The sequence below is a fragment of the Lampris incognitus genome, chromosome 20, assembly GCF_029633865.1.
Source record: "Lampris incognitus isolate fLamInc1 chromosome 20, fLamInc1.hap2, whole genome shotgun sequence".
NCBI classification, from domain to species: Eukaryota; Metazoa; Chordata; class Actinopteri; order Lampriformes; family Lampridae; genus Lampris; species Lampris incognitus.
Genome location: NC_079230.1, coordinates 27379964 through 27405481, shown reverse-complemented (window position 1 = coordinate 27405481; position 25518 = coordinate 27379964). Strand labels below are relative to the sequence as shown.

Below are 25518 nucleotides of genomic sequence, written 5' to 3'. Positions count from 1 at the left end.
CAGGTGTCTTGTCTTATGAATTAAACAATGATTCTCCCTTCCCTCCATCTTGACTCCACATTTTCTCCCCGCTTCCTTCTCACTGCAATATAAAGGAGAAATGCCTTGTTTGTCTAAACTGGATAAAACAGGATACCCCCCCCCCCCAGGTAATGGATGGCGGGTTTCTTGTTCATCTTTCATGACACACACATGTCCATACTGTTCATCTGTCCTCTAGTGTGGACTGCAGCAGACTCCATATCCTTCTGGGCTTTGGTGGCTATGGCAATTTAATGATGTGGCCTTTGTCTAGGGAGATCATTAAAGCAGACATCTGTTCGCCATCCCGACGGTGTGAATGAACCCTTATAGTTTGGCAGAGGTCTCCCGACTGGCACCAGCCCTCATGGGTGACTTCTAGGAGAAGACCACGCGTCATATTGAATTGGTATTTAATGTTGTGGTTCTGTTTCTGTGGTCTTTGTTTAGTTTGTGGTAGCTTGATTTTTGATGCCACTTGAATTACTTTGCTGTCAAGCCAGGAATGTGAATGAGTGCCTCTGGAAATTTGACACTCTTGGGTGTTACATTTCTCTTGATATTAGTCCCCCCCCCCCCCAAGAGACCAGTGTTGACTTCTGAGGGTTAGAATTTGGAAAAGTTTGAATAACCGATGCTCAGCTAGAACTGCTTATTGATGCAGCAGGCAAACCACAGTTCCTGGCCTCTTTTTTTAATTCGTGAGATTTTAAGACTGGTTCAAACACAAGCTCCCATTCAAGGTACTTGTGGTGTCACATGTTCAGCAAGCTGTAGATCACTGTTGCACTGTTTCTAATTATTTAGGAGCATTGTTTTAGGTGTGGATGTGTTCAGAATAAAGGGAGGAGGTCATTACAAGCACACCACTCCTACACAAACAGGAGTCAAGGCAATTTTATTTGTATGGCCCAATATCACAAATTACAAATTTACCTCAGTGGGCTTTACAGCAACACAACATCCTGTCCCCAGACCCTCTCATTGGATAAGGAACAACTCCCTAAAAACAAAACCTTTAACAGGGAGAAAAAATAGGAAGAAACCTCGGGGGGGGCAACAGAGGAGGGATCTCGCTCCCAAGACAGACACTGTGCAATGGATGTTGTGTTTACACAATTTACACAATACAACATTGAAAGAGGATAAAGAGAATTACACATTAAAAGTCATTACATCAGTCTTGCATGGCTGTTCCTCCGTCCTCATACCACACAAGTTTTGTTGTTGAAATTCATCGCCATAGTTGGTCTTTTGTCACGAGGCAGGTGTGCTAAACAGCCTTGCCCTCTTTCCACCACACACACAAACAGTGCACGCGCACACACACACACACACACACACACACACACACACACACACACACACACACACACACACACACACACACACGGACGACCTGGTACCAAAGGTTGAGGTTGCCGCTGGTATGAAGGAGGGATAAGGTGCTGTCCCCATGCCAACCCTAATCTCTATAGAGAGAAGGGGTGGAAGGGGCTCTCCCAATCGTCCAGGGTAGGTTGTGATATTACAGCAGCTCATTTTCTTCTCAAAGTCACAATGGAATAATACCAGTTGCTGTGCTGGCCTTGTGAGATTTTTATATGGGCTGTCAGCAGCTTGAAAGGAGACATCCTTTTGCCGGTAATTTTGAAATGGTTAGTCATACGAGAGACAGGGTTGCGGTGTAAGTACGTTTTCGAGAGCATCTGTGTGTTTCCTGCTTGGTGTTGGGAGTCCACTTTTTGCGAAGGACGATGAATTAGTTTGAGGAGTATTTGTGACCCTGGGTGTCAGTTGGCTGGTGAGATATTTATAGCCAGGCTGACCCAGATCAGTAGCCCGGAGCACCCTTCCCCTTACTCTTCCTGTGCTCACTGTGTCTCGTCCCCCACCTCCCCCCTTTGTCTCGCTCCTCTCATCTGCATTCCTCTCTGACTAACCCCTCTGATGTGACCCCAAGGCAGCCCTGCTCTTATGTGCCTCATCTCAAGTACATTTCTCATTTTCTCATTTAGCAGATGCTTCTATCCCAAGTGACTTGCGTTGAGAGTCGGCAATTAACAGTCACGTCAACTAGTGCTGACTGCTAAATCGTATTTTCATTGTCATCGCAATATGAGAATGCGTGGTAAGTGCACCGCAAAAGACTGCTGGGAATTCGATGAAGAAGAAAAAAATAATTTACACGCGCCATGCATTCACACTCGGCAGGCGAACAGGAGTTCTTAGTGATAGATGAAATTCGCTGGACCTGTATGACGACATTGATTTATATTTGCGTTTCAGATTTCGGCGCACAAAATTCCGTGAACAATGGACCTCCTTTGACTTAAAGCAGGGGTTCTCAAACTTTTCGGGGCCCAGGGACCCCTTACAGGGGAGAACATTTTCCAAGGACCCCCTCAATTGTAACGCCAATTAAGAAGAAAGAAAGCCATTTTATTTTGTCATTGTACCTTACAATGACTTGTGTTCTTACAGTGAATGTGTTCTCTGCATTTAACCCATCCTGTTGTATAGGAGCAGTGGGCAGCTGCAGCGCCCAGGGACCAACTCCAGTTCTTCTTTCCATTGCCTTGGTTAGGGGTACAGGCAGGAGTATTAACCCTCATATGCATGTCTTTTGGATGGTGGGAGGAAACCGGAGCACCCGGAGGAAACCCACGCAGACATGGGGAGAACATGCAAACTCCACAGAGAAAGGACCTGAGAGGGGCGTCCAGGTAGCGTAGCGGTCTATGCCGTTGCCTACCAACATGGGGATTCCGATTCGAATCCCCATGTTGCCTCCGGCTTGATTGGGCGTCCCTACAGACACAATTGGCTGTGTCTACGGGTGGGAAGCCAGATGTGGGTATGTGTCCTGGTCGCTGCACTAGCGTCTCCTCTGGTTGGTCGAGTTGCCTGTTCGGGGGGGGAGGACTAGGGGGAATAGCGTGATCCTCCCACGCGCTGCGTCCCCCCGGCGAAACTCCTCACTTTCAGGTGAGTAGAAGCGACTGGTGACTTCACATGTATCGGTGGAGGCATCTGGTAGTCTGCAGCCCTCCTCGGATCAGCAGAGGGGGTGGAGCAGCGACCAGGAAGGCTCGGAAGAGTGGGGCAATTGGCCGGATACAATTGGGGAGAAAAAGGGGGGTGGGGTGGGGAATTAAAAAAACACCTGGGGTTTTGAACCCAGGACCTTCTTGCTGTGAGGCCACAGTGCTAACCACCGGGCTACTGTGCCACCCTAAAACAGCATATATTTACTACCATTTGTACTCTTAGATGCCATTAGAACTATATGTATTCTAAAACTTTTCAACCTAAATATTTCAGACCTATTTCATAGTGATAAACAGAAACATATTTCAATTTAAATCGTGTTCATACCACTTACTCCCACTGGATGACAATAATGGACACAATACATATGCTTGTTTTATTGGCACAAATGGTCCCCTTCTGTAGATATGTGCTTTTTAATGATGCAGCAAGATTTTATAATTTAGGGCAAATTATTTCGCAGACTCCCAGGCTGTAGGTCGCGGACCCCACTTTGAGAACCACTGACTTTAGCACGGCAAGGGCTGGAATGGAAACGATAAATAAATATACACAAGAGATGAATATGTTAATGATCTTTGGTCCAGTCGAACAACAGAGCCTCCAGCCTCACTGTACACTTCTTGGATCAAGACTTTGAACTGAAAATGCAATGTCTGCAGACAGCCTACTTTTCCAGGAAACACACCGGAGAAAACGTCGTGTGTGTGTGGGCTACGTAATATGCACACATCAATATTTGTGTATTTATCGCGAGTCATATTGTCATTGCAATATTGAACAATTTTATCACACATTGCAGATTTTTTTTGTATCGTGCAGGCCTAGTGTTGACCTGAAGGCATCCTGGAGTGCCAGTTAGTAATCGTATCAAAGCCAAGAGTGCGTGTCATGTCAAGTGCAAATAGTTTAAGTTTAAAATGGGTCAGTGACCAACAGTGACACATGTAAAAGGAGATTCAAATACATCTGGTCAATACTGCAGATCAGTAGTTCTTAGAGACTGGGTCAAGGTAGGCCTGAAAAAGGAATGTTTTTAAGCCTTTCTTGATTAAAGTAAGCAAACATGTAGCTCTAAAGGGAAACGGGGAGTTCATTCCACCATTTTGGATCCAGGTGAGAGAAAAGTCTGAACCTTGACGCCCTTTTTGAAGTGAGCTTACTATAGCCTTTCGGAGGTAGATTGGAGAGGGCATGTATGTACATGGTTAATATGGGTTTGGAGGTAAATTGCCAAGAGCAAGGCGTTGAACTTAAATGTGGAGCAGCAAACCAGAGCCACTCTAAGGACACAGAGGCAAGTGTGTGTTGCTAGGCAGGTTAAAAACCAAGCAAAATGCCTTATTTTGCTTTTTTATTCCCATATAGTGCTAATATTTACACCCCCTGCCTCATCTCTTTCTACCTCTTTGTCTTTGCTTCCTACGCTGTTCCCTTGGATCAATATGCAACTAATTTTTTTTTCTGTTCCTCCATGTTGTCTCTTCTTTCTGTGCTTGTCCTTCCCTGTTTTTCTCTCTCTCTCTCTCTTGGTCTCTCTCTCCTCCCTCGTACATCTTCTCTCTTCTATCTCCCATCCCACTGCCCTCTGGTTTCTTCCTTACCTCCTCTTTGTTCACGCTCCTCTCTCTCCGCCGCCTTCCTCTTTGCCCTGCAGGGAGGTGTCGGAACCTAGCACCGCAGCCTTGACTGAGGTGGACCCAGACTCGGGGAGCTCCATGGCCCAGCAGCCGGCCTCCGAGGCCGAACCTGAGAACAGTGAGGGCCGCCTGGAGGAGGTAAGGTCTCTAGGAGGGTGGGGGCACCTGGGTCTTTGCTCAGTTTCCTGTGAACTTACTCACTTCAGTCATATACAAGCATGCATTGATGAGCAGCATCAACACAAAGGATCGCACAACACCAAATCAACCCCACACTGCTTACTAGTCTGCACTGCCTCTGCTAAAATGGTGTTCATTATGTAGAGATAGTTAACATTTGGGTGGAAAAAAAGAAAACGTTCTTTGATCAGTTTTATAGTTTTTGTAGATGATGCAAATTCATTTTCTGCAGATGCTTAAATGACAAATTAGCAGTGGTTGAGTTGGCGTTGGGTCCTGAGATAGACAAAGTAATTCTTTCCATCTGACTTCAGCAAAACTAACTCTCATGAATGACTAACTCATTTGCACACACTGATACACACATATGCACATCTCTTTACCTATGGCCATTATCTGGGTGTTTGGAGTCAAAGGGGGAATGGTAATACCAGTGTGACATTATACAGGAATGCCCCACAGGCTGCATGCTGCTTATGTCATTTTTCTCCTTTGTGTGTGGGTATATGTGTTTAAGGGAGAGAAAGAATGAAAGAGAGAGACGAGACAAAAAGAGATGGCAAAAAAAAAATCTTCATAAATGCCCACCTACATTCTCTGCTATTGCATGCAGTGTTACCTGCTGTTTAGATCAAGTCTCCTTATTAGATAGACTTGTAACACAGTTTCAAAGCAACAAACACCTGTAGCCATTATCTAATTTAATTCAACCTGAGCACAAGATTTATTTTCTAAGACCATTACATTTATAGTATTACCCTACTGCCACATCCTATTGCAGAATTGGGTCGCTAATTTTGAATTATTCCTGATGTTCCCTTCTCCCAAGCTATTGTCAGTCAGTTTCGCCTTGGTCCTTCAATCCTCGCCAGGCAGCTCTTGGGTTTAGTTGAAGAGCAGCATTACAAGGCTAGCAGTCATCCACTGCCACAAGCACACATGTCACATGTGCATGGCCTTTTTATGTAATTTGGTTGTTGACGCTATTCATAAAGTCAGTGTGCTTTTTAGAACATCTCTGCAGTCTTGTGTGTGTTTGTGTGTGTGTTTGGATTGAGTCCCCTTTGGGTTTGCATGAGTAATGGCCCCCAACAGTGTGTGTATAGAGGGATGCATCAGGGCTTGTTTCTGCTCTCCCTTTCGCTCTGTACTCATTCCCTCCACTCTCTCACCTGCCCCCTCTTTCTGTCTTCTCTTCCATCTCTCTCTCTCTCTCTCTCTCACCGTCTCCCTCTCTTCTCGCTGTTAATATTTCACCTCTTAAACCCATCATAATCTCTCTCTCTCTCTCTCTCTCTCTCTCTCTCTCTCTCTCTCTCTCTCTCTCTCTCTCTCTCTCTCTCTCGCTCTTATATATATATATATATATTTATATTGATGGTGTGATTGCTGTTTAAAACCCCATTGATTGCTTTGTTATGAAGGTGCCCATGCCTCTTCCATTGCCCCTAATGGTACCTGCTGCGTACTACTACCACCACCACCTCCACTCCTCCTCCTACTCCTCCTACAACTTCTGCCCCGCTTTGCCCAAGCACCTTGGTGTGGTACCTGAATTAGGCCCAGTCTGCAGCCCCATGGCACTGAGTAAAGCCCCGGTCTGAGCCACGGCCTGAGCCTGCAAGGTCCCGCCCCCACCCCTCCCTAGCCCTCCGGTGGACAACTGAACCAGTCAAAGAGTCTGCAGGAACTGCAGCAGCCATGTTGCCGTAGTAACCAGCCCGGGGGGTGGGGCTGAAAGCCCACTGAACTGAACTGGACTGTATTGGTTGGTGATGGGGTGTTGGGTGTGTCTGCCTGTATCCTGCACCCCCAACTCGCATCGCCCATCTACCATTTTTAGGATGAGGTGGAGCTGCAGTTCATTTTCGGAGAGGAAGAGTTGCCATTTACTTGACTCTCATGAACTCACAAGACAAAGATGTCTTGTTCAGTCGAACTACGAATTCTCAAGACGCCTGTCTCCATGCTGCTGTGCTGGCTTCTGTTACAACCTCCTCCATCAGCAAAACTCAAAACACCCCCCAAACATTAAGGAGAGACTGAAAGCTGCTTCTTCCATGTTATGATCCCTGCTGGAAAATGAATCCATCAGAGACTGAAAGGACTAAAGCCTTTCCTGGCATGTTTTCCCTGCCTTGGATACCTGACTGCCCTCTGCTTGTGATGTACATCAGTTGAGTTTTATCTTGTCAAACACACTTAAGTGGAATAACTTGAATAATCTTTTTGGACTAAGTGATTTTTGAAAAGCATTCATCTTTACTCTGCAGCTATGACCAGTGTGTGATGTGATGGCAAGGATATTTTTGACACACTGTATGTAAACTGAATTGACTGCCATTCATTCCTGAACTATTACTTTGGATTTTGATGTCAGCTACTTTGGCTTCTAAACAATTTCTCCATCACAAAGACATAATGAATCAGTTCAGCTAGTATGTGTAAGCCATCAACTTATGAGGACATTGTGTGATGTTTATCCTCCACACCTGGACTCGGAGACCCAGATATAGTGGACGAAACCCCTCACCCCACTCTACCTCTGTCCCTCAGCCAGACTGTCAATGAACTGCCATTCTGACATAGAATATGTCACATGGAGATAAGTTTTTTTTATACTTCAGCTTCCAGTTATGGTGTTTTCAAATTCCATTTTCTATTTTTACTCTTGATTTTTATTTCCGCTCTCCACGTCCTCTACACTCCTGACTGGGTGCTTCTGTCCCAAATGCTTGTACCCAGTTCAGTATGGGTGCGATGGCAGCCATACTAATGACAGCACACACATACCGTACTTCATCAGTTCTTTTGAAATCTACTCTGGACTAAAAAAGTTAAAAGCAACTATCCCTCCAGATGTAAAACTGCTCGCTTTTTCCTCCCTTTTTTTTAATCTGGCTCTTTTTGCCCCGGGTCGTCAACCAGACTTTTCCAGCAGTGCTCAACAGTGTCCTCTGGCCTGAAGACTAATTAACTGCCAAAGACAACAAATTCTTTCCTCATTGGACAATTTGTTATTAAAACAAATTAACTGCAACATCCAGAGACGGTTCATTTTGATGCAGTCACTACACAATAAATGTTTGAGGGACAATTTACTTGAGAACTCATTTTTGTATCAGAGATGATGGATTCTATCTTCTTTTTTTTTCTTTTTCTTCTTTTTTTTTACGGAGTCTTCACATCTGTTTTCCAACTTGACCCGTTGGCTGCCACGGACACTAACTTCTCCCCATCAAAATTCATCTCGACAGACATTTGACACATGAAAAGACTTAAATGACTCTCTGATCGACAGTCAATCCAAGAAAAATCCTCCCTTACCCCAAGAAAAAAAGGGCCAACCCTGAGATCAGTTCCTGTCTACTGGCTAAATCTGCACTCTCAAATCGAGTCCCGCCCACACTACTCTGCCTTGTCTGATTGGATCCTTGTTGCCTAGATACAGTACACGAGCCGTGCGGTTGGGCCATAGCTGAGCCAGTAAGGAATCGGGTGTCAATGGTACCAGGAAATGACTTGTCATTTTTCCTCTATCTGACATGTATTTTAAGAATAACTTTTTGTCATAAATGAGGAGGACTGAATTCTTTTTTTCTATTTGTTGCTTAGTCCAAACTTATGAACTGTTAAAGAGTACTGCAGTTTTAATTTGATCGTTTTTGTTAACCTTTAATGTTAGATGACAGGGTTCGTCAGGACTTTGAAATATACTGTGGATCTACAAATGTTTACTTTTATATCTGTCAGCTCCCCCCTGGTGAATTTCAACTGCAGTATTCATAGAAATCCTGCTGGGGTGTGTTTAGTTCTGACTTACAGGGTCTCCGGCACTTGGCTCTCCACCTCTGCTTAAGAAAACTCCTGCAGCATGAACACATTAGAGTTCATTCGAGTTAGAGAATAGCGTTCTGTACAAGTCAATAGAGTTAAGCTATTGTGCACATAAACTTGTTCGCAGCAATAGGCAGACATTTACTGAGAAGTCAGTAAAATCTCAAGCCTCGGCTCTATGCCAGTAGGTAGATGCTTTAATTTAAAGACTCTTTAAACATCATGACTGCATACATAGGTTGTACCAGTGACCCTATTGTTTCTGCAGCGTTTTTTTTAGCTACACCGGGCGAGGAGGGTAGTATCATAGTTGATTCTTCTTGAATGTGTAAGGGTTAGCACTGAGATGAGGCAGACATATGTGCACACACACACACACACACACACACACACACACACACACACACACACACAAACTGAGACTTTTCTGATTGGTCCATTTTAAAAGCTCAGTCATTAGTACCTTGCTCTGTGTCCTCTGGTGTCTCTGGTACTTGGTGATAAAGTGCCACATGATCCTGTTGGGAGTATCACCCAGGACAGCTGATGGCTTAATATGCATCATGAAATAGCTTGGGCCTTAAAACCTCTTCCCACCTTCTGCAACACACTGACGTGTATATATACACACATACACAGAGTGAAGACAGACAAAGGAGTAGCTCAATGATTTATTTCAGCGTTTCAGCAGAGGTGGAGGGTGGAAAAGTGTCTGGGGTCTTTTTATTGACCAAACCCTCCTATACACACCCTTACCCTCCCTGATGTGGTTAGATTGGATCCTCTGTTACTTTGTCCCCCAACCCCTACCACCTTCCCTCCTCCTCTTCCTCCACCCCTCCTGTCTCACCTCTTCTGTATTTGCCCTTCAGGTCGGCTGATTCTGGTTCTCATCTTGCCCCACACCCCTGGGGTTCTGTATGTCTTTTCTCCCTCCCTCTCTCTTTCTCTCTCTCTCTCATGTGCTCTCTCGCGCTCTTTCTTGCACGCTCTTTCTCTTTTTTAGAGCACAACTCCCAAGACTTTTGCAGCTCGCAAGATCTCTTTGACCAGTGAGTATAATGTTCACCAGACAAGTCTCTCACCTTTGAAGCTTTTTTCTTTTTAAAAGAACAGTTAGAATTTTTTTTAAAATATTTGTTAGAAATTGGTCGAGTCATACTTTGTCCTTTTTCGGATATAAAATCAGTGAGATTTTTAAAGCAATAATCCTTAGGATTGTCATGTTTTTGTTTGACTTACTAACACCTATAATGCGCTGCACAGTAATGCAGTATTATTGTTTATCATCTTAATGGTATTGTATTGGGATGAAAGTTGGATATCTTCATAGTGTAATACACAATTTTGATGTCTTAATTAATGAGAATCTATTGACTATTGACTTGAAGGAGTATTATTTAAAAACTACCTTTGGTTTGTTATTACACTTCACATTACCTCACAGTTCAATGTGATGAATCTAAATTGGGTTCTTGAACATAGTATTTTTGTGTATATCAGTAGGTATTGTGATTATACACCGATCAGCCAAAACATTAAAACCACCTGCCTAATATTGTGGTCCCCCTCGTGCCGCCAAAACAGCCCTGACCCGTCAAGGCATGAACTCAACTAGACTTCTGAAGGTGTCTGGTATCTGGGACCAAGACATTAGCAGCAGATACTTTAAATCCTGTAAGTTGCAAGATGGGGCCTCCATGGATTGGACTTGTTTTTCAAGCACATCCCACAGATGGTTGATTGGGGAATTTGGAGGCCAAGGCAACAACTTGGAACACTTGTTCATGTTCCTCAAACCATTCCTGAACAATTTTTGCAGTGTGGCAGGGTGCATTATCCTGCTGAAAGGCCATGCCATCGGAGTACCGTTGCCATGAAGAGGTGTACCTGGTCTGCAACAATCTTTAGGTAGGTGGCAGGTGTCAAAGTAACGCCCATAAGAATGCTAGGACTCGGGGTTTCCCAGCAGAACATTCCCTAGAGCCTTACACTGCCTCCGCTGGCTTCTCTTCTTCCCTTAGTACATCCTGGTGCCATCTGTTCCCCAGGTAAACAGCCCACATGCACCCAGCTGTCCACATGAAATAAAAAAAAAACGTGACTCATCAGACCAGGCCACCTTCCACTGCTCCATGGTCCAGTTCAGACGTTCCCGTGCCCATTGTATGCACTTTTGACGGTGGACAGGGGTCATGATGAGCAGAATGACCGGTCTGTGGCTACGCAGCCCCATACACAGCAAGCTGTGATGCATTGTGTGTTCTGACACACAATGCATTAACTTTTTCAGTGATTTGAACTACAGTAGCTCTTCTGTGGGCTAGCCTTCACTCCCCATGCGCATCAGTGAACCTTGGGTGACCATGACCCTGTTGCCGGTTCACCGGTTGTTTTTGCTTGGGCCACTCTTGGTAAGTGTTGACCACTGCATACCGGGAACACCCCACAAGACCTGCCGTTTTGGAGATGCTCAGACCCAGTCGTCTAGCCATCACAATTTGGCCCTTGTCAAAAGTTGCTGAGATTTTTACACTTTCCCATTTTTCCTGCTTGCAACATTTCAACTTCAAGAACTGATTATTCACTTGCTGCCTAATATATTCCACTCCTTCACAGGCGCCATTGTAACAAGATACTCAATGTTATTCACGTACCTGTCAGTGGTCTTAATGTTTTGGCTGATCTGTGTGTGTATATATATATATATATATATATATATATACTATATTCACTGATTATCATGTTTTCCAAGTTTCCCAGAACTATCTGTAATAATGATGGCATTGGTGTTTGATCACCCCAAATCCCAGAAATGATTCGAAATGGAGAAAGTCAACAGTGCTTTTGTATTGGCCCCGTCTTCACTGCCAAGACATGGTTTTACCAACTGATGTTGTAGCTTCTGTTGGTAAAGGTCTCATACGACCTCTGACTCGCTGGCGCCTGCCTTATTCTTCTGCATTTGGCTGCTATGGCAAAGATGTAAAACACTGTGTGCCAAATTATCGTTCCTGGTACTGTCCTACTCAGACAGGATGGGCACCTTCACAGATGTGGGGGGGTGGGGGTGCAAGCGCTGGGAAATGTGTGCTGTGTGACTGTCATGTGCCTGCGAAAGTTGAGGGTGGAGCCGTGATCCTATGAATTTTGCATGGCCACCAGAGATGGCGTCTAACTCAAGGCTCTACACTAACTTCTTGCATTGGTTGCACTGGTGCGCCTACCTTTTTTTTTTAGGTGCACCAGCACAAAATTTAGGTGCACCCACATTTTTCATTGCGTCGCCTTTAACACCAAAAGGTCTCCTTTTTATCGCTCTTCTGTCATATAATGTGAATGATTTTTTTAAAACAATAAGGTGTAGAAAAAGCTTGTCTTTATTTTAAACACAATATATAAAGGATATATATATCTCTCTCTCTATATATATATATAGAGATATATATGAAGAATATATAAAGAAAAATAAAGTGTTAGGGGGGTCTGGGGGATCCTCCCCCGCAAATTTTGTATTTTGATAAACAAGCTCTGTTGTGATGCTTTTTTATGCACTCTGACACCTTTCATTCAAAGTACACATCTTAATCATTGAAAAACTGAAATGGGTACCTGAAAAACTGTTGTTTACTCTCCAGATTATGGATTGTGATGTTAAAAATATTAGTAGTTATTAGTATTGAGTAGAAGCAGGATACTTCACAACTGCTATGATTAAACATTTATTGACATGCTACAGTACCAGACTAGAGAAAAAAAAAAGTATTTATGTTAACATTAGTTTATTTGAATATTACATGTTCTTTCACTCGCACACACACGCGGAGTTAGTTTAGAGACCTGCATTTATTCTGACAGGCTGTTCTGTTACGAAGACATTCACACACGTTACGTGTTTTATCAGGCTTCACATAGACTTAAATTTAAAGTTATATTCGGGGCTACGCTCAAAACGTCGGGGCTTAAGCCCCGACAAAATGACCCGGCAACTCCGACGTTGCTGCCTTGGATCTTGGTTTACTGCTTGCAAGAAGAGTTCCTTCGCTCTCTTGGAAGAAGACCAGTAAACCAAAATTCTTTAATTGGATTAAAGAGCTGTCCATAACGTTACCTCTAGAAAAGATGACTTGCATTATTAAAGGTAAACAGTCGCTCTTTGGAAACATTTGGGGTCCTTTCATACAGAATATGGAGAATGTGGATCTAAGGAATGTGGTGACTGTGGCAGACCAGGTATACGAGTAAGCGGTCCGCTGCGGTTGCTTGAACGAACTCCTTTAAGTACTGGATTGTTCTGTTCCATGTGAACTGTCTTTGAGCTTGACAATGCCGTACAAATAAGGAAAGGAAGACATAAATATAGCAATAAGGGCATCCTTGTGAAAAGCAGAGAAACTCATTTGATTTTAATTTGTTTTTTTAGCTATACATCTATTTTTAAAATTGTTCCTTGCATTCTGTTATCTTCCAAATGACTGACATGTAAGGGAAGGCCTAATTTTCATGTTGGACAATAATGTTATTTGCCTTTTGATATCTCTCTTGCTGGATGAGGACTTATTTGTGTGGGAAGATGCAGCAGCCTCGCCCAGTTCCAGTGTGGGAAGATGGTGGCGGCGTGAACTTAACATTTGCAGCGGCCTCACCCAGTGCCGTCCATGCAGTGTCTTTGTCCGCGTCTGGGTTTGTGTCTTCGTCTGATGGCTGGGAGAGCTGGCGCTGGATCGGCTGAGGGAACTTGGTCTGCTGCGTCGTGTGGGCCCGGGGACCGCGGCCCTGCCCAAAGGAAACACCGAGGGCAGTCTGACGGGACGCAGAAGCGGGGCAAGCTAAGCTAACTGCTAGCCCATGCGGACCGGCACTTCCGACAGACTGGCGTTCGCTCTCGGACAGTGATTTTCTTTTTGTGGATATGTTGGATACGTTTTTGTAGTTTGGTAGTTTTTATAGTTTTTTTTTTTGTAGCCTGGATATATGTGTTCTTGTAGGTTTTGGATTTGTCTTTGTGTTGCACTGCTGTGGCCTGGGGGAAATATTTCATTTCAACTCATGTATGCAAGTACATGAAACGAAACGAAAAATGTTCCTGATTCCTGAGTTGTTTCTTTGTTGTTGGGAGTAATTTCAAAATATTTATGAAGATATTGCTGAAAAAAAGGAAATTGGATGTTGACTGATGTTTTGTGAGATAAACCCCATGTCAGTAATGCCTGAATGGTCACTGAGGGGTTTTTGTTGCAGTGATTTTTTTCCCCCTTCTGGTCATGAAGTGAATTACAACTAGGGACAGTTGGCAGGCCAGCGACATTTTCTGGTGCTGGTTCAGGTCGGGGCACGTCACCAGTCTGGGCGTGCATTCTCTGCCTCTTAACTGAAGAGTGACCTTGCCTTGACTCCACCCAGCAGGCACCAAGACCTCTCCGGCCAGCACAGAAGGAGGTGCAGGTGGAGGAGCAGGAGACTCGGAGACAGGAGGCCAAGCAGGAAGGAAGAGGAGATGGGGCTCCAGCACAGCTGTCACTGCCAAGAAACCCTCCATCAGCATCACCACCGACTCACTGAAGGTGAGGAGGGCAATTTGTGTGTGTGATTTTTCTGAGATTCCAAAGAACGAGTATAGAGGTCACATTCTGAAATGTTGATCACATGACTATAAAGACTTAAGATGTAAAATAACGAAATAGTCTTGCCATGTCTTGAGTAAGAGATATTTCGTTCATACATTTTTAAGAGGTTTTAAATTTCCTCTTATGAGAAATTCTTTCAGTGATATCTTGTTTTTTTTTTTTTTGTTCATAGATATTGCAATACCACACCTGGTATCAAAGTCAAACATTTATATCCAACCAACACTAGTAGACCTCTTTTATTGTGTGGAACTTCATTCACCGACATAAAGGAGGTTTTCTACTTGGTAGCAGCCCACTAGATTCACTCAAAATGTGCCTGCCTCTGCTGCTGCTATGATCATCAGAACCGTCTGTCGTTCTCTCTTCCCATATTCTTTCCCGTGTCTGTCTATCTTCTTCCCCCTCCTCTGCCAGTCTCTGATCCCAGACATCAAGTTGAGCCAGGAGGCGGTGGTCGAGCTCCACGCCGATGAGCTGCAGCTGTCTGGGGATGAAGAGAAGCAGGCCACAGACCATGGCCAGGGTGACAAAGACAAAGGCCTGAAGATTAGACGCACTGTCACACAGGTTGTCACCGTTAGAGGAAAAGCCATATAACTCACCCCCTCAAAAAAAAAGTCCCTGCCAGTTCTGCTTTCTATCCATTTTAAAAAATCAATCCATCTGTGCAGCTGTATTGTAAGATTCTGTAGTCACCCTCAGCAGTAGATGTTGACTATGGCTTGCATCCTTGGGTTCCTTGAAAGGCACTATACAAAACTTAAGTTGTTGTAGTTATGCGATGCAGATTAGAAACGGATGACATCAGGATCTTCTTCCAACAGTTGGTTTGGTCTGTGTTGATGGATCATCTGTGCCGGTCTAACTTCCTGTCCCAGGTTGTGTCTGGCGACAGCCAGGAGAATGGCCAGGAGAACGAGGAGGAGAAAACAGAGAGAGAGAAACAAAGCAGGGCCTCCAGAGACAAGAGGAAGAACAGCCACTCTGAGGAAACCATGGAAACACAGAGTCCAGTGAAGCACGACACAGAGGCGAAGAAAGGTACTCAGAATGGAAGATGAGATTATTGTTTTTGGGTGGGGGGATGTTGCTATTGGTTTCAAATTAGACTTGAATGCCATCCAGCTTCTCTCACCTTCTACCTCCAGCTTCTCCTGAGTAAAAATATACCATCTCACTTAATTTATCTTGTACTCATTTTCATTCTCTTTTTCCATCCCTCTCCTTTTTATTTTTCCTTCCTCATCATCCCTCTGTTTCTCATTCCTCTGGTCCTGTCATTCATCTCTCTCTGTTCCTCCTTCCTGCATTGGTCTCTGTCCTGCTTATCTCTCCATTCCTTCCTCTCCCCCCTGTCTGTCTCTCACTTCATCCATTCTCTCTCGCTGTGTCTCACTTTGTCTCCCACAGTCACCCCCACTGACAGTCTGGTTCGTCGCTCCATCAGCCAGCAGAAGTCTGGCGTGTCTGTCACTATCGATGACCCGGTCCGCACGACCAGGCAGCCCTCACCACCTCGCGGCAAACTATCCAACATCATCCATGTCACCAACCTGGTGAGATCTCCTACGTTACGTGTGTGTGTGTTTGTCTGGGTTGGGTATCATAGAGGGTGATACTCTGTGTGCGCAGTTGTGAAACTGAACACCTGCCACTTGAATGTAGGTCCCGAGTTTTTTACCAGCTGCTGTGGTTTGACAATTGCACCAGTCATTTAAAAAGCTTTTATGTCTCGGGCATCCAGGTAGCGTAGTGGTCTATTCCATTGCCTACCACCACAGGATCTCTGGGTCGAATCCCCGGGTTACCTTCGGCTCGGTCGGGCATCCCTACAGACACAATTGGCCGTGTCTGCGGGTGGGAAGTCGGATGTAGGTATTTGTCCTGGTTGCTGCACTAGCGCCTCCTCTGGTTGGTCGGGGCGCCCCCGGGATCGGCAGAGAGGGGGTGGAGCAGCGACCAGGACGATTCAAAAAGAGCAGGGTAATTGGCTAGATAAAATTGGGGAGAAAAGGGAAAATTATGTCTGAAAAGCCCTGTTGAATTCAAACAGCTTCTTTTGAAGTGAAATTTGCCCTCAATTCATTCAGTGCAGTGTGACAGCAGGGGGGGAGGGCGGGGGGTGTCTTCATCCTTAATTAAAATTAAGCTGAAAAGGAAAAAGGCTTCAGTGTTTTTAAAGCTTTTCATCTGATAACTGTAGTTCAGTTTTACATAAAGGCTGTTTAGCGGCACTGGCAATGCAAGTGCTACGTGTCTCATGATGGTGTTGCAGCAGTGAAGCTCACAGCTTGTGGATGGTGACCATAAGCAGTGCTTAAAATCCTACTTTGACTTTTTGTATATGAGCAGGCTAATTGTATTCTATAGACACTTGTGTTATTTTGGTATCGTTTCTTCAGTAGCCCTTTGGATCTCATAGGATGGTGCTTTAGCTTGGTTTCTATTTGGTCCTCGTAGGGCTGCAACCAACAGCTATTTCAATAATCGATTAATCTGTCAATTATTTCTTCGATTAATCAATACATCGAATAAAAACACAAAAAATTGTTCAAAAAACAATGTTATTCCAAATTGATATTAACACAAACAACACCTAACGTATGCTATACAACATGTTCAAAAGAAATATGCTTGTTTTGTTTTTTTTAATAAAGTGCACACAAAAAAAACCAAGACATGCATGTTAGGGTTAGTACCCCTGTCTGTGCCCCTGACCGAGGCATGGCACTGCCCACTGCTCCTAGCTTCACAGCTAGGATGGGTTAAATGCAGAGGAAGACTTTCTCTACAGGGATCAAGAGTATAGCAAAGTAAAAATACATGAAAAATCAAAAACAGGTATTTTTTTACGCTGTTTGATGGACCTGAGCTGTTAAAATAATGATAAATTATAAATAATGAAAAAGAAAATTGTAAAAAAAAGTGTTAACAGGCTTTGCTACATCAAATAGCTTTGAGAACGTAACGCTGCAGTAGGGCTGTCAGTGAATATTCCAGATTCGAATATATAACCGAATTGTAAAAAAAAAAAAAAACCCAGACATTCGAGTGTGGAAATGAACTATTTGTTTGTGGGGTGGGGGGAAAGCAGCCTTGGCCGCTGCGCTGAATACGCTGTATGACGGACAGGAGTCACACAACATCACTTTCATTGGTTGAAAATGAAATTTAGGTCAAGCTGAAACGAGCGAATGGTTCAGCAACAACCGTGTGGTAAAGATGGCGGGGAGTTCACAACCCAACTGGGCCGCAGAGAGAGTGATTTTCAGCCCCAACAATCTGAAAAGCTCTGTTTGGAAATACTTTGGATTTTAGTCAGAAAACGCTTGCCCAACAAAGATGGAAAAATACTATCAAATTGTTTATTTAAACCAGTATGAATATTACCTAATCTGTATAAAAATAAGGCTATCGACTAACGCATAAACCATGAATCCTTCATCTCGCTGCGAGAGTTGGCACGTTCTCATTTCTCACTTGAGCACCAACCACAGCGCAGAGAGAGAGAGAGAGAGAGAGAGAGAGAGAGAGAGAGAGAGAGAGAGAGAGAGAGAGAGAGAGAGAGAGAGAGAGAGAGAGAGAGAGAGAGAGAGAGAGAGAGAGAGAGAGAGAGAGAGAGAGAGAGAGAGAGAGAGAGAGAGAGAGAGAGAGAGAGAGAGAGGTCTCTGGTCTTTAAACGAAGCTTTACGGTATAGGACATTATTTTGTTTATTTTGAAATGTGTAGGTGTATAGATCTTTTAAAAGACATGTTTATGTTGAAATACTAAGTATACCTACATGAGTAGCTGTGTCTCTCGTATTGGTTTGCCCTCTTATGGACATAGAGCAGTGATTTAATGGTGCAGGGGTTCAAAAGTCCACACAACACACAAGGTACAAACGGCAAGGAAGGCTCGAAGACGAGGCATGAAGCACCAGGCTAACATAACAATCCGACAAAGAGAACAGGGCAACCTGTTAAGTCAATAGATAATTTGATCTACTTGGGTATACACATGTGGGAAGAATTGTTCAAATTAATTACGATCCTACTCTTGAGTCAGTTTATAAATCCATAGAAAGATCGTCTAATATGCCAATTTCTTTAATAGGGCAAATAAACATACTTAAAATGAATGCCCTTCGAAAACTATTGTACCTGTTTCAAAATATACCTCTACCCCTGCCATCTTCCTATTTTACTAATTTAAAGAAAACGTTCAAATTCCATTTGGAATGATAGGCGACGCAGGTTACGTTTGACATTATTATACTTGCCGTATGACAGAGGGGGACTCAAACTTCCAGGGGTATTACTGGGCCGCACTATAATGTATTACTTCTCATCAACCTCAATTCCAGCACAAGTCGACACTGAATCACTTTCGCTCACACCTAAACTGACACTTAACACATACATGTACCCTGCAAATGTTAAGAAACTCAGGGAACAAACCTGTAACCCATTTGTGTTGAATATGATCAATGTATGGTATAGTATTGGAGAATTTTTGGGAGAAAACACCTTAATATCCTGGTTTAGTCCAATTTGGGGGAACAACCATTTTAAACCAGGGAGAGCAGACCTAGGTTTCCATTTCTGGGCCACCAACAGTCTGACTAAAATAGGAGCTATGTTCCAAGATGAAAACTTGATGTCAATTGAACGACTGAGTGTTAAATATAATCCTTCAAATAGCCACTTTTTTTTAAATACTTAAGATAAGAGGCTTTATCAAAGCAAGAGAGGCAAGATTGAGATGTCTTGGACATGTGTGGAGGAGAGATGCTGGGTATATTGGGAGAAAGATGCTGAATATGGAGCTACCAGGGAAGAGGAGAGGAGGAAGGCCAAAGAGGAGGTTTATGGATGTGGTGAGGGAGGACATGCAGGTGGCCGGTGTGACAGAGGAAGATGCAGAGGACAGGAAGAGATGGAAACGGATGATCCGCTGTGGTGAGCCCTAACAGGAGCAGCCAAAAGTAGTAGTAGTAGATAAGAAGCTTTATAATTGCATCCTGTAATCAATTATTAACTCCTCCACCTCTCTCTGAAATAGAACGATTGAGCTCTGATAATTATAATAGTAAAGGGTGTAGCTCAGTGTTATAGCTCATCTGAATCCTCTGCTGACAGGCTAAGTGCCTGGAAAGATGATTTACAAGAGGATGTTTCCTTGGATGAATGGGGTGTGATATGTACTAAGGCACGTAGACAAACTGCGAATACAAGGTTGAGATTATTGCAATACAGTTGGCTGATGTGCTCTTACATAACACCAGCTAAATTACATCAGTTTAACAATAATGTTCCAGATACTTACGGGGCATCTGGGTAGCGTAGCGGTCTATTCCGTTGCATACCAACATGGGGCTCGCCAGTTCGAATCCCCGTGTTACCTCCGGCTTGGTCAGGCATCCCTACAGACACAATTGGCCGTGTCTGCGGGTGGGAAGCCGGATGTGGGTATGTGTCCTGGTCACTGCACTAGCACCTCCTCTGGTTGGTCGGGCGCCTTTTCAGGGGGGAGGGGGAACTGGGGGGAATAGTGGGATCCTCCCATGTGCTATGTCCCCCTGGTGAAACTCCTCACTGCCAGGTGAAAAGAAGCGGCTGGGAGGAGGCATATGGTAGTCTGCAGTCCTCCCCGGATCAGCAGAGGAGGTGGAGCAGTGACCGGGACAGCTCGGGAGAGTGGGGTAATTGGCTGGGTACAATTGGGGAGAAAAAGGGGAGGAAATCCAAAAAAATAATAATAATAATATTCCAGATACTTGTATTAAATGTGAACAGTCTTACTAAAGGCACACTCTCTCATTGCATGTGGGATTGCCATCTTTTTGGTGCGAGATCTCACGAATAATATACAAAATGTTTGATGTAAAGCTACCTCTTGATCCAAAAAATTTTTATTTTGGGGTTATATCCTACCACCCTAGTCATATCAAGGAATAAACAAATTCTTGTGGGTATGTGTTAACGCCAAGCGAAGCGTTCGATCGCCTTGTCATGGCAGAAGAGGCCGCGGGTGGGCCCGGGGAAATGAGTAATTGTTGTGCTATGGAGAAGATAACTTTTATCCTGAAAAGGAAGAGTGAAACCTTGCATAGGGTTTGGGGCCCTTTTCCCCAACTGTTAGAGAATGTAAGTGTTGGTTGGATATGCTGCGTAGGGATGACCAGGGGAATCCATGAGAGATCTGAAGCACACCTCTTCAGCTGATGTTGGTGGATGCGATTTTGAAAGTGTTGAACCTGTCAAAAAAAAAAAGTTGTTTCCATTTAATATATGTTAGTGTTTTTTGTGTCTGTGTTTTTGTTGTTTATACTTTTTTGTATGATCTGTCTTGTTTGGTAATTGTGTTGTTCAAAAAAGGAAAAACTACTAAACACACTGTTTTAAAATAATCACTTTTATGCAAACGTGGCTTCCACTGTTATCAGAATTACATGTGAAACACATGACATCATGGTCCCCTTACGTCCCTTAGGTACGACCCTTCACCCTGGGCCAGCTGAAAGAGCTCCTCAACCAGACGGGCAGCGTGGTGGAGGACGGATTCTGGATCGACAAGATCAAGTCTCACTGCTACGTCACAGTGAGTCCCTCTTTTCCTCCAGTCACCGGTTTTCCATCGTGTCCAGAGATGGAGGCTCCTAGTTTTAGCTGCAGAGAACTGAACAGATGCTAGGTGGGATGAGCCAGTTGCCGCCTCTCCTGTTGCTATGCAACTATCGAAAACCCATTTGCAACTCGGGGCTCGTACACTGAATGTTGGTCTATTTTTAACTACCCGTGTTTAGCGGTCCGGGTGCTTCAAAACATGTTAAGCTCTTAGCAATAAGGGCTTGAGTGTGTTGTGATTAGTGGACATTTCCACCGGACCTACTGTGGATTCTTCCCGTCATTCACGTCAGCGTTATATGTATAGCCCTGAATCACAATGTAGGGTTTTACAGTCATATTGCAGTCTTTAGGACAGTCATTAATTATCCTTGGACCCTGGACTTGGATGAGTTTTTTGGTGATTTGGATTTTCCTCATTTCTAGCTTTTAACAAATGTCTATAAACGCAGTACTTAAGATTTGTTCACTCCACACGTCTAAATTCCTCTCTTATCCTCCCCAGTACACGACACCGGAGGAGGCTCTAGCCACCAGAACGGCCCTACACGAGGTGAAATGGCCCCAGAGCAACCCCAAGCTCCTGTGTGTGGACTTCTGTGAACAGGACGAGGTAGCTAATCCGTTTCAATGTAGATTTAGACCAACTGTGTGAAACAAGGTGTGACTCAGCCAGTAGATGGGGCAGTACTACAGTAAACCTTACTTCATCACATAAAACTCTGCTCATATCTGCTCCCTGTCTACCAATGGCGGTAGGGAGAGGATGCAGAGAGGCCTAAATTTACATTTAAATGAGCCATTCATTAAACAGAGTTCCTTTACATTTCTGGAAGGTATGGAGAAGTATGAGAAATTCTTCTCATTTATTTTAATGTCTGGGATTTAGACCGAAATTTTGGAAAAGTACGGGACTGTATTATCTGTTTAACAAGTTGTAGAAGACCAACTTTCACATATTGTAATATCTGTTGTTTTTGAACGCGTTTGAGCCACTGACTGATGGAAGGGGTTTCAGCCATATAACCAAGCCGCTCTTCTCTTACAACTTGATGACTTAGTGGTTAACCTGCTCATATAGCCGTTTCAATTTTTTTCCCATTTCCTTGTCCTCCAAGCACCCATGTTCAACATTTCTGCAGTTTCATTAGTTTGTCTTAAGGCCGTGACACACCAGACTGTCGGCCAATGTCGGGCCGTCAGTGAGCGTCTGTGGCCCTAGTTTTTACGGCGTGTCCCGCACCGTTGGCACTAGTCAGACCCCTGTCGGCAGCTTTTTGGATGATTCAGCAAGTTGAATCGGCGGCGGAGCCCGTCGGTGAGAGAGATCACTCTGATTGGCTGTTCAGCTTAGCGAATCAGTGCACGAGAAGAGAAACGGAAGTTATGAGAGCAAACAAATGACGAAGTCAAGAGGCCACACACAGAAGGCTCTGAACAGGAAAGAGCCGAGTGAAATTTTTAAAATTGGAGGTTTCATTTATCTCCAGCTCTCAACACAGGTTCGGGAAAGCCCCTTGAGCCTGTCACTGTAGTATCCATGATTTCACCCATTTAGTGTGACTTCTCCTTATTTTTCACCTCCGCCTCGTCCTCTCTTCTTCCACAACCAAAAGACCAAGGGCTGACAACACCAGTGCCATCTGCAACTTGTTATCAGACGTACCCTCCATTAGAAGTAACTATATAACGACACCGTCTGTAGTGAGCAAGAGTTGAGTGAAAATGGTGAGCAGACGCTGCTTTGTTTACAGTTTGTATAGCCGCAATCCTGGATCTTCCAGTTTCAAATTTCGAATGACGAATACAGACTACCGCCACCTGCTGGTATGGAGTTATTTCCTCTCGTGCAGGCACAGAACGTACATGCTAGTTGGCCGTTGGCTGTAGTCTTTGCGGTCTGTTCAAGTGCTAGTTTTTGGCCCAGATGCAGGCGACGCTACAGTCTCAGATGTTGGTTTGGTGTGTCTGGGCCCTTAAATGTTTTTCCCTGCAGCTGGACTTCCACAAGGGCCTCCTGAAACCAGACAGAGCAGAGGAGAACCAGGGGGTCCAACCGGTGGTCCCTCAACCCCGCCTTCCCCCGCTTATGCCTGAAAGGGATCGAGATCGGGGCACAGGAGGTGTGCGGGACCAGTGGGCGGAGCGGGAGAGGGAGATGGAGCGGCGGGAGCGGACACGAGGCGAGCGGGAGTGGGATCGTGATAAGATCCGTGAGTTCGGGAGGCCGATGCCAGATGGACGGCGCTCTCGATCCAGAGACAGGGAGAGGAAGAGGCGGGAGAGGGCCAAGAGTAAGGAGAGGAAGTCTGACAAGAAGGGTGAGGAAAAGTGTCTCTAACCTGCAGCGTTCAAATGAGAAAGAACTTGCAAGCATGACGCCTGCTCGAAATCATGTGATGTAATCCTTCGCTGATACTTTCAGTTCTTTTTACTTCCACACTTTCCGGGAAGGCCAGAACACAACGCTAGCTGCAAAACAGCGCCCCCCAGAGTTTGTAGGGAATTAGATACTTGCTCAAAGACACTTCAGGACAGGGAAACTTTCCAGTACAGGGGTCTTGATCCTGGCATTTCTGAGTCTCCCTAATCACTATCACACCCCTATAGCTGTTTGTCAGCACGTTGATTCCAACCCTCATCAGACATTTTCACATCATTGTACACGACTCTGTTTATAAAGCCTAATGTCATGTTCGTGTTGAGTTTTTATCTGCACTCACTTAAAAGACTATAAACAAATGAAAATTATTGGATAAGAATGTCAGGTCTGAGGACTGACAGATAGAACTGGGAGCAAGTTAGCTGTACTTGGATGTAGTGTGTGTTATCAGTAGGGATTAGCAGCTGATGCTGTGGTGTAGATTGTAAATCACCAGTTTCCTGATGCTGCAAATTCACTTGTTTCCATTTTGTTTTTTCTCATGGCAGAAAAAGCAGATGAGCCCCCTGCAAAACTCGTAGACGACTTGTTCCTCAAGACCAAAGCGGCTCCGTGTATATACTGGCTCCCCCTCACCGACGAGCAGGTCGGTCTCTGACTCGCTGAAGCATCTCTCTCTCTCGCTCTCTCTTTCTTGCTCTCTCTCTCTCTCTCTTGCTACACAGACTGCAGGCCACAATTCCAAGTTCCATTTGTTTTGCTCAGATGATCTTGTTTTGTGTAGTCTTATCGTTCACATCTTCTCTATCAGTACAAATACACAAGCCGCAAGCGCAAAGTACAGTTAATTTTACATTTATATTATGATAAATTATATTTTAATTTACACTTTTAGAGACTCCAGTCTTTCCGCTGTTTCCAATAGGTCTCCCCCCCACGCTAATTTGCATAACCACACCCCTACCAATCCCCCACGTGTGTCACAGCCATTTTCTATGATCTCATTGGACCATAGTGTAGCTGAGGTAAGAAGTAATTGGTCGATGAAAGATGAGCCACAGCACTGACACAAGCCAGCCAATCTGTGCCATGGCGAGGGACATAAAATGATCTTCAATTCTGATTTCACCACACAAACTATGGTCACACGACCTTTTAACAGATATGTATTTTTATCTAGGACCACAGCGTCTGAAACTATGCTAAAAGATTCTTTTCCCATGTGGTCTTTTGTGTTCGCTCTCTGTCACGTTTTGAGGAAAAAGCCAGAACAGAGTCAGATTTAACATGTTGTCTGAATATAACCTTCAATTTAGTTTTGGATTTGTATTTGAATTGGACTTTTCCTTCCAACACCTCCTACCCCTACTCAGGTAACACAAAAGGTTTTGGACCGTGCTGAGCGTCAAAAGGAGAGAGAGCGCCGACGCAAAGAGCTGCAGGAAGAAGAGGACAAGAAGCGAGAGGAGGAGAAGAAGGAGAGACTCAAGGGCAGGGAGAAAGAGGGCGGAGGAGGAGCAGTGGTGTCTGCCGGGAGCGTCGGAGGATCCCGGCGGGGAGCGGACGTAGAGAGGAAGCGGGGTCGAGAGCGGGACGGGGACCGGAAGAGGGACAGCCACCGGCCTAGAGGAACCTCCGGGAACGCTGCCAGTGGACGACGGTCCCGGAGCCGTAGCAATGCCAGGGACAGACGCCACTGAGGGCCAGCAGCCTTGTGAAGGGAAGTGGGGGAGTGTATGTGTGTGTTTGGGGGGGGGGGGGTCGTTTTCTGACACACACCGTTCAGAAAATCTCATCCAGGAGGTTTTCTTGATGATTCGTAGATGCATACAGGACATTCACTCTCTGCTTCATGCTACCTTTCCTTCTCCGGTTTGATTTGTTTAACAGGAAACCATTCTGTCATATTGTCCTATCATAAGTACACATTTCTATGGATAGTTCTCACCACAAGTTGGTTATGTTTTATTCATTAGTGAAATTTTGGTTTATTTCTGCCTCTAGGGTAGTTCCAGTCCTTATAACCCACTGTGTTACTTCTTCTGGTTTCCTCAAGTGAAGCACCCTGACAAAGTTCCTTTTTCACCCCTGGAAGTCTGTCAGAGTGAAAAAATGAAATCAGGGAATCTTAAGTAAGGCCAAACGTCTGTGGTGGTCGCCCGTGTGC

General features: G+C 44.5%; 1 protein-coding gene across 1 annotated transcript in view; it reads left to right on the top strand.

Moving 5' to 3' along the window:
* The window catches only part of acin1b (apoptotic chromatin condensation inducer 1b), a 47874-nt gene extending 22752 nt beyond the window's left edge, over positions 1-25122 (top strand). The window contains exons 9-19 of the mRNA XM_056300212.1: positions 4730-4850; positions 9736-9781; positions 14136-14293; positions 14774-14926; positions 15238-15400; positions 15770-15915; positions 20835-20942; positions 21474-21581; positions 22965-23289; positions 23900-23997; positions 24725-25122. Coding sequence (XP_056156187.1) covers positions 4730-4850; positions 9736-9781; positions 14136-14293; positions 14774-14926; positions 15238-15400; positions 15770-15915; positions 20835-20942; positions 21474-21581; positions 22965-23289; positions 23900-23997; positions 24725-25051 — 1753 coding nt within the window. The 3' untranslated portion in view covers positions 25052-25122. The remainder of the gene's footprint in view (positions 1-4729; positions 4851-9735; positions 9782-14135; positions 14294-14773; positions 14927-15237; positions 15401-15769; positions 15916-20834; positions 20943-21473; positions 21582-22964; positions 23290-23899; positions 23998-24724) is intronic.
* Positions 25123-25518: the final 396 nt, after the last annotated feature.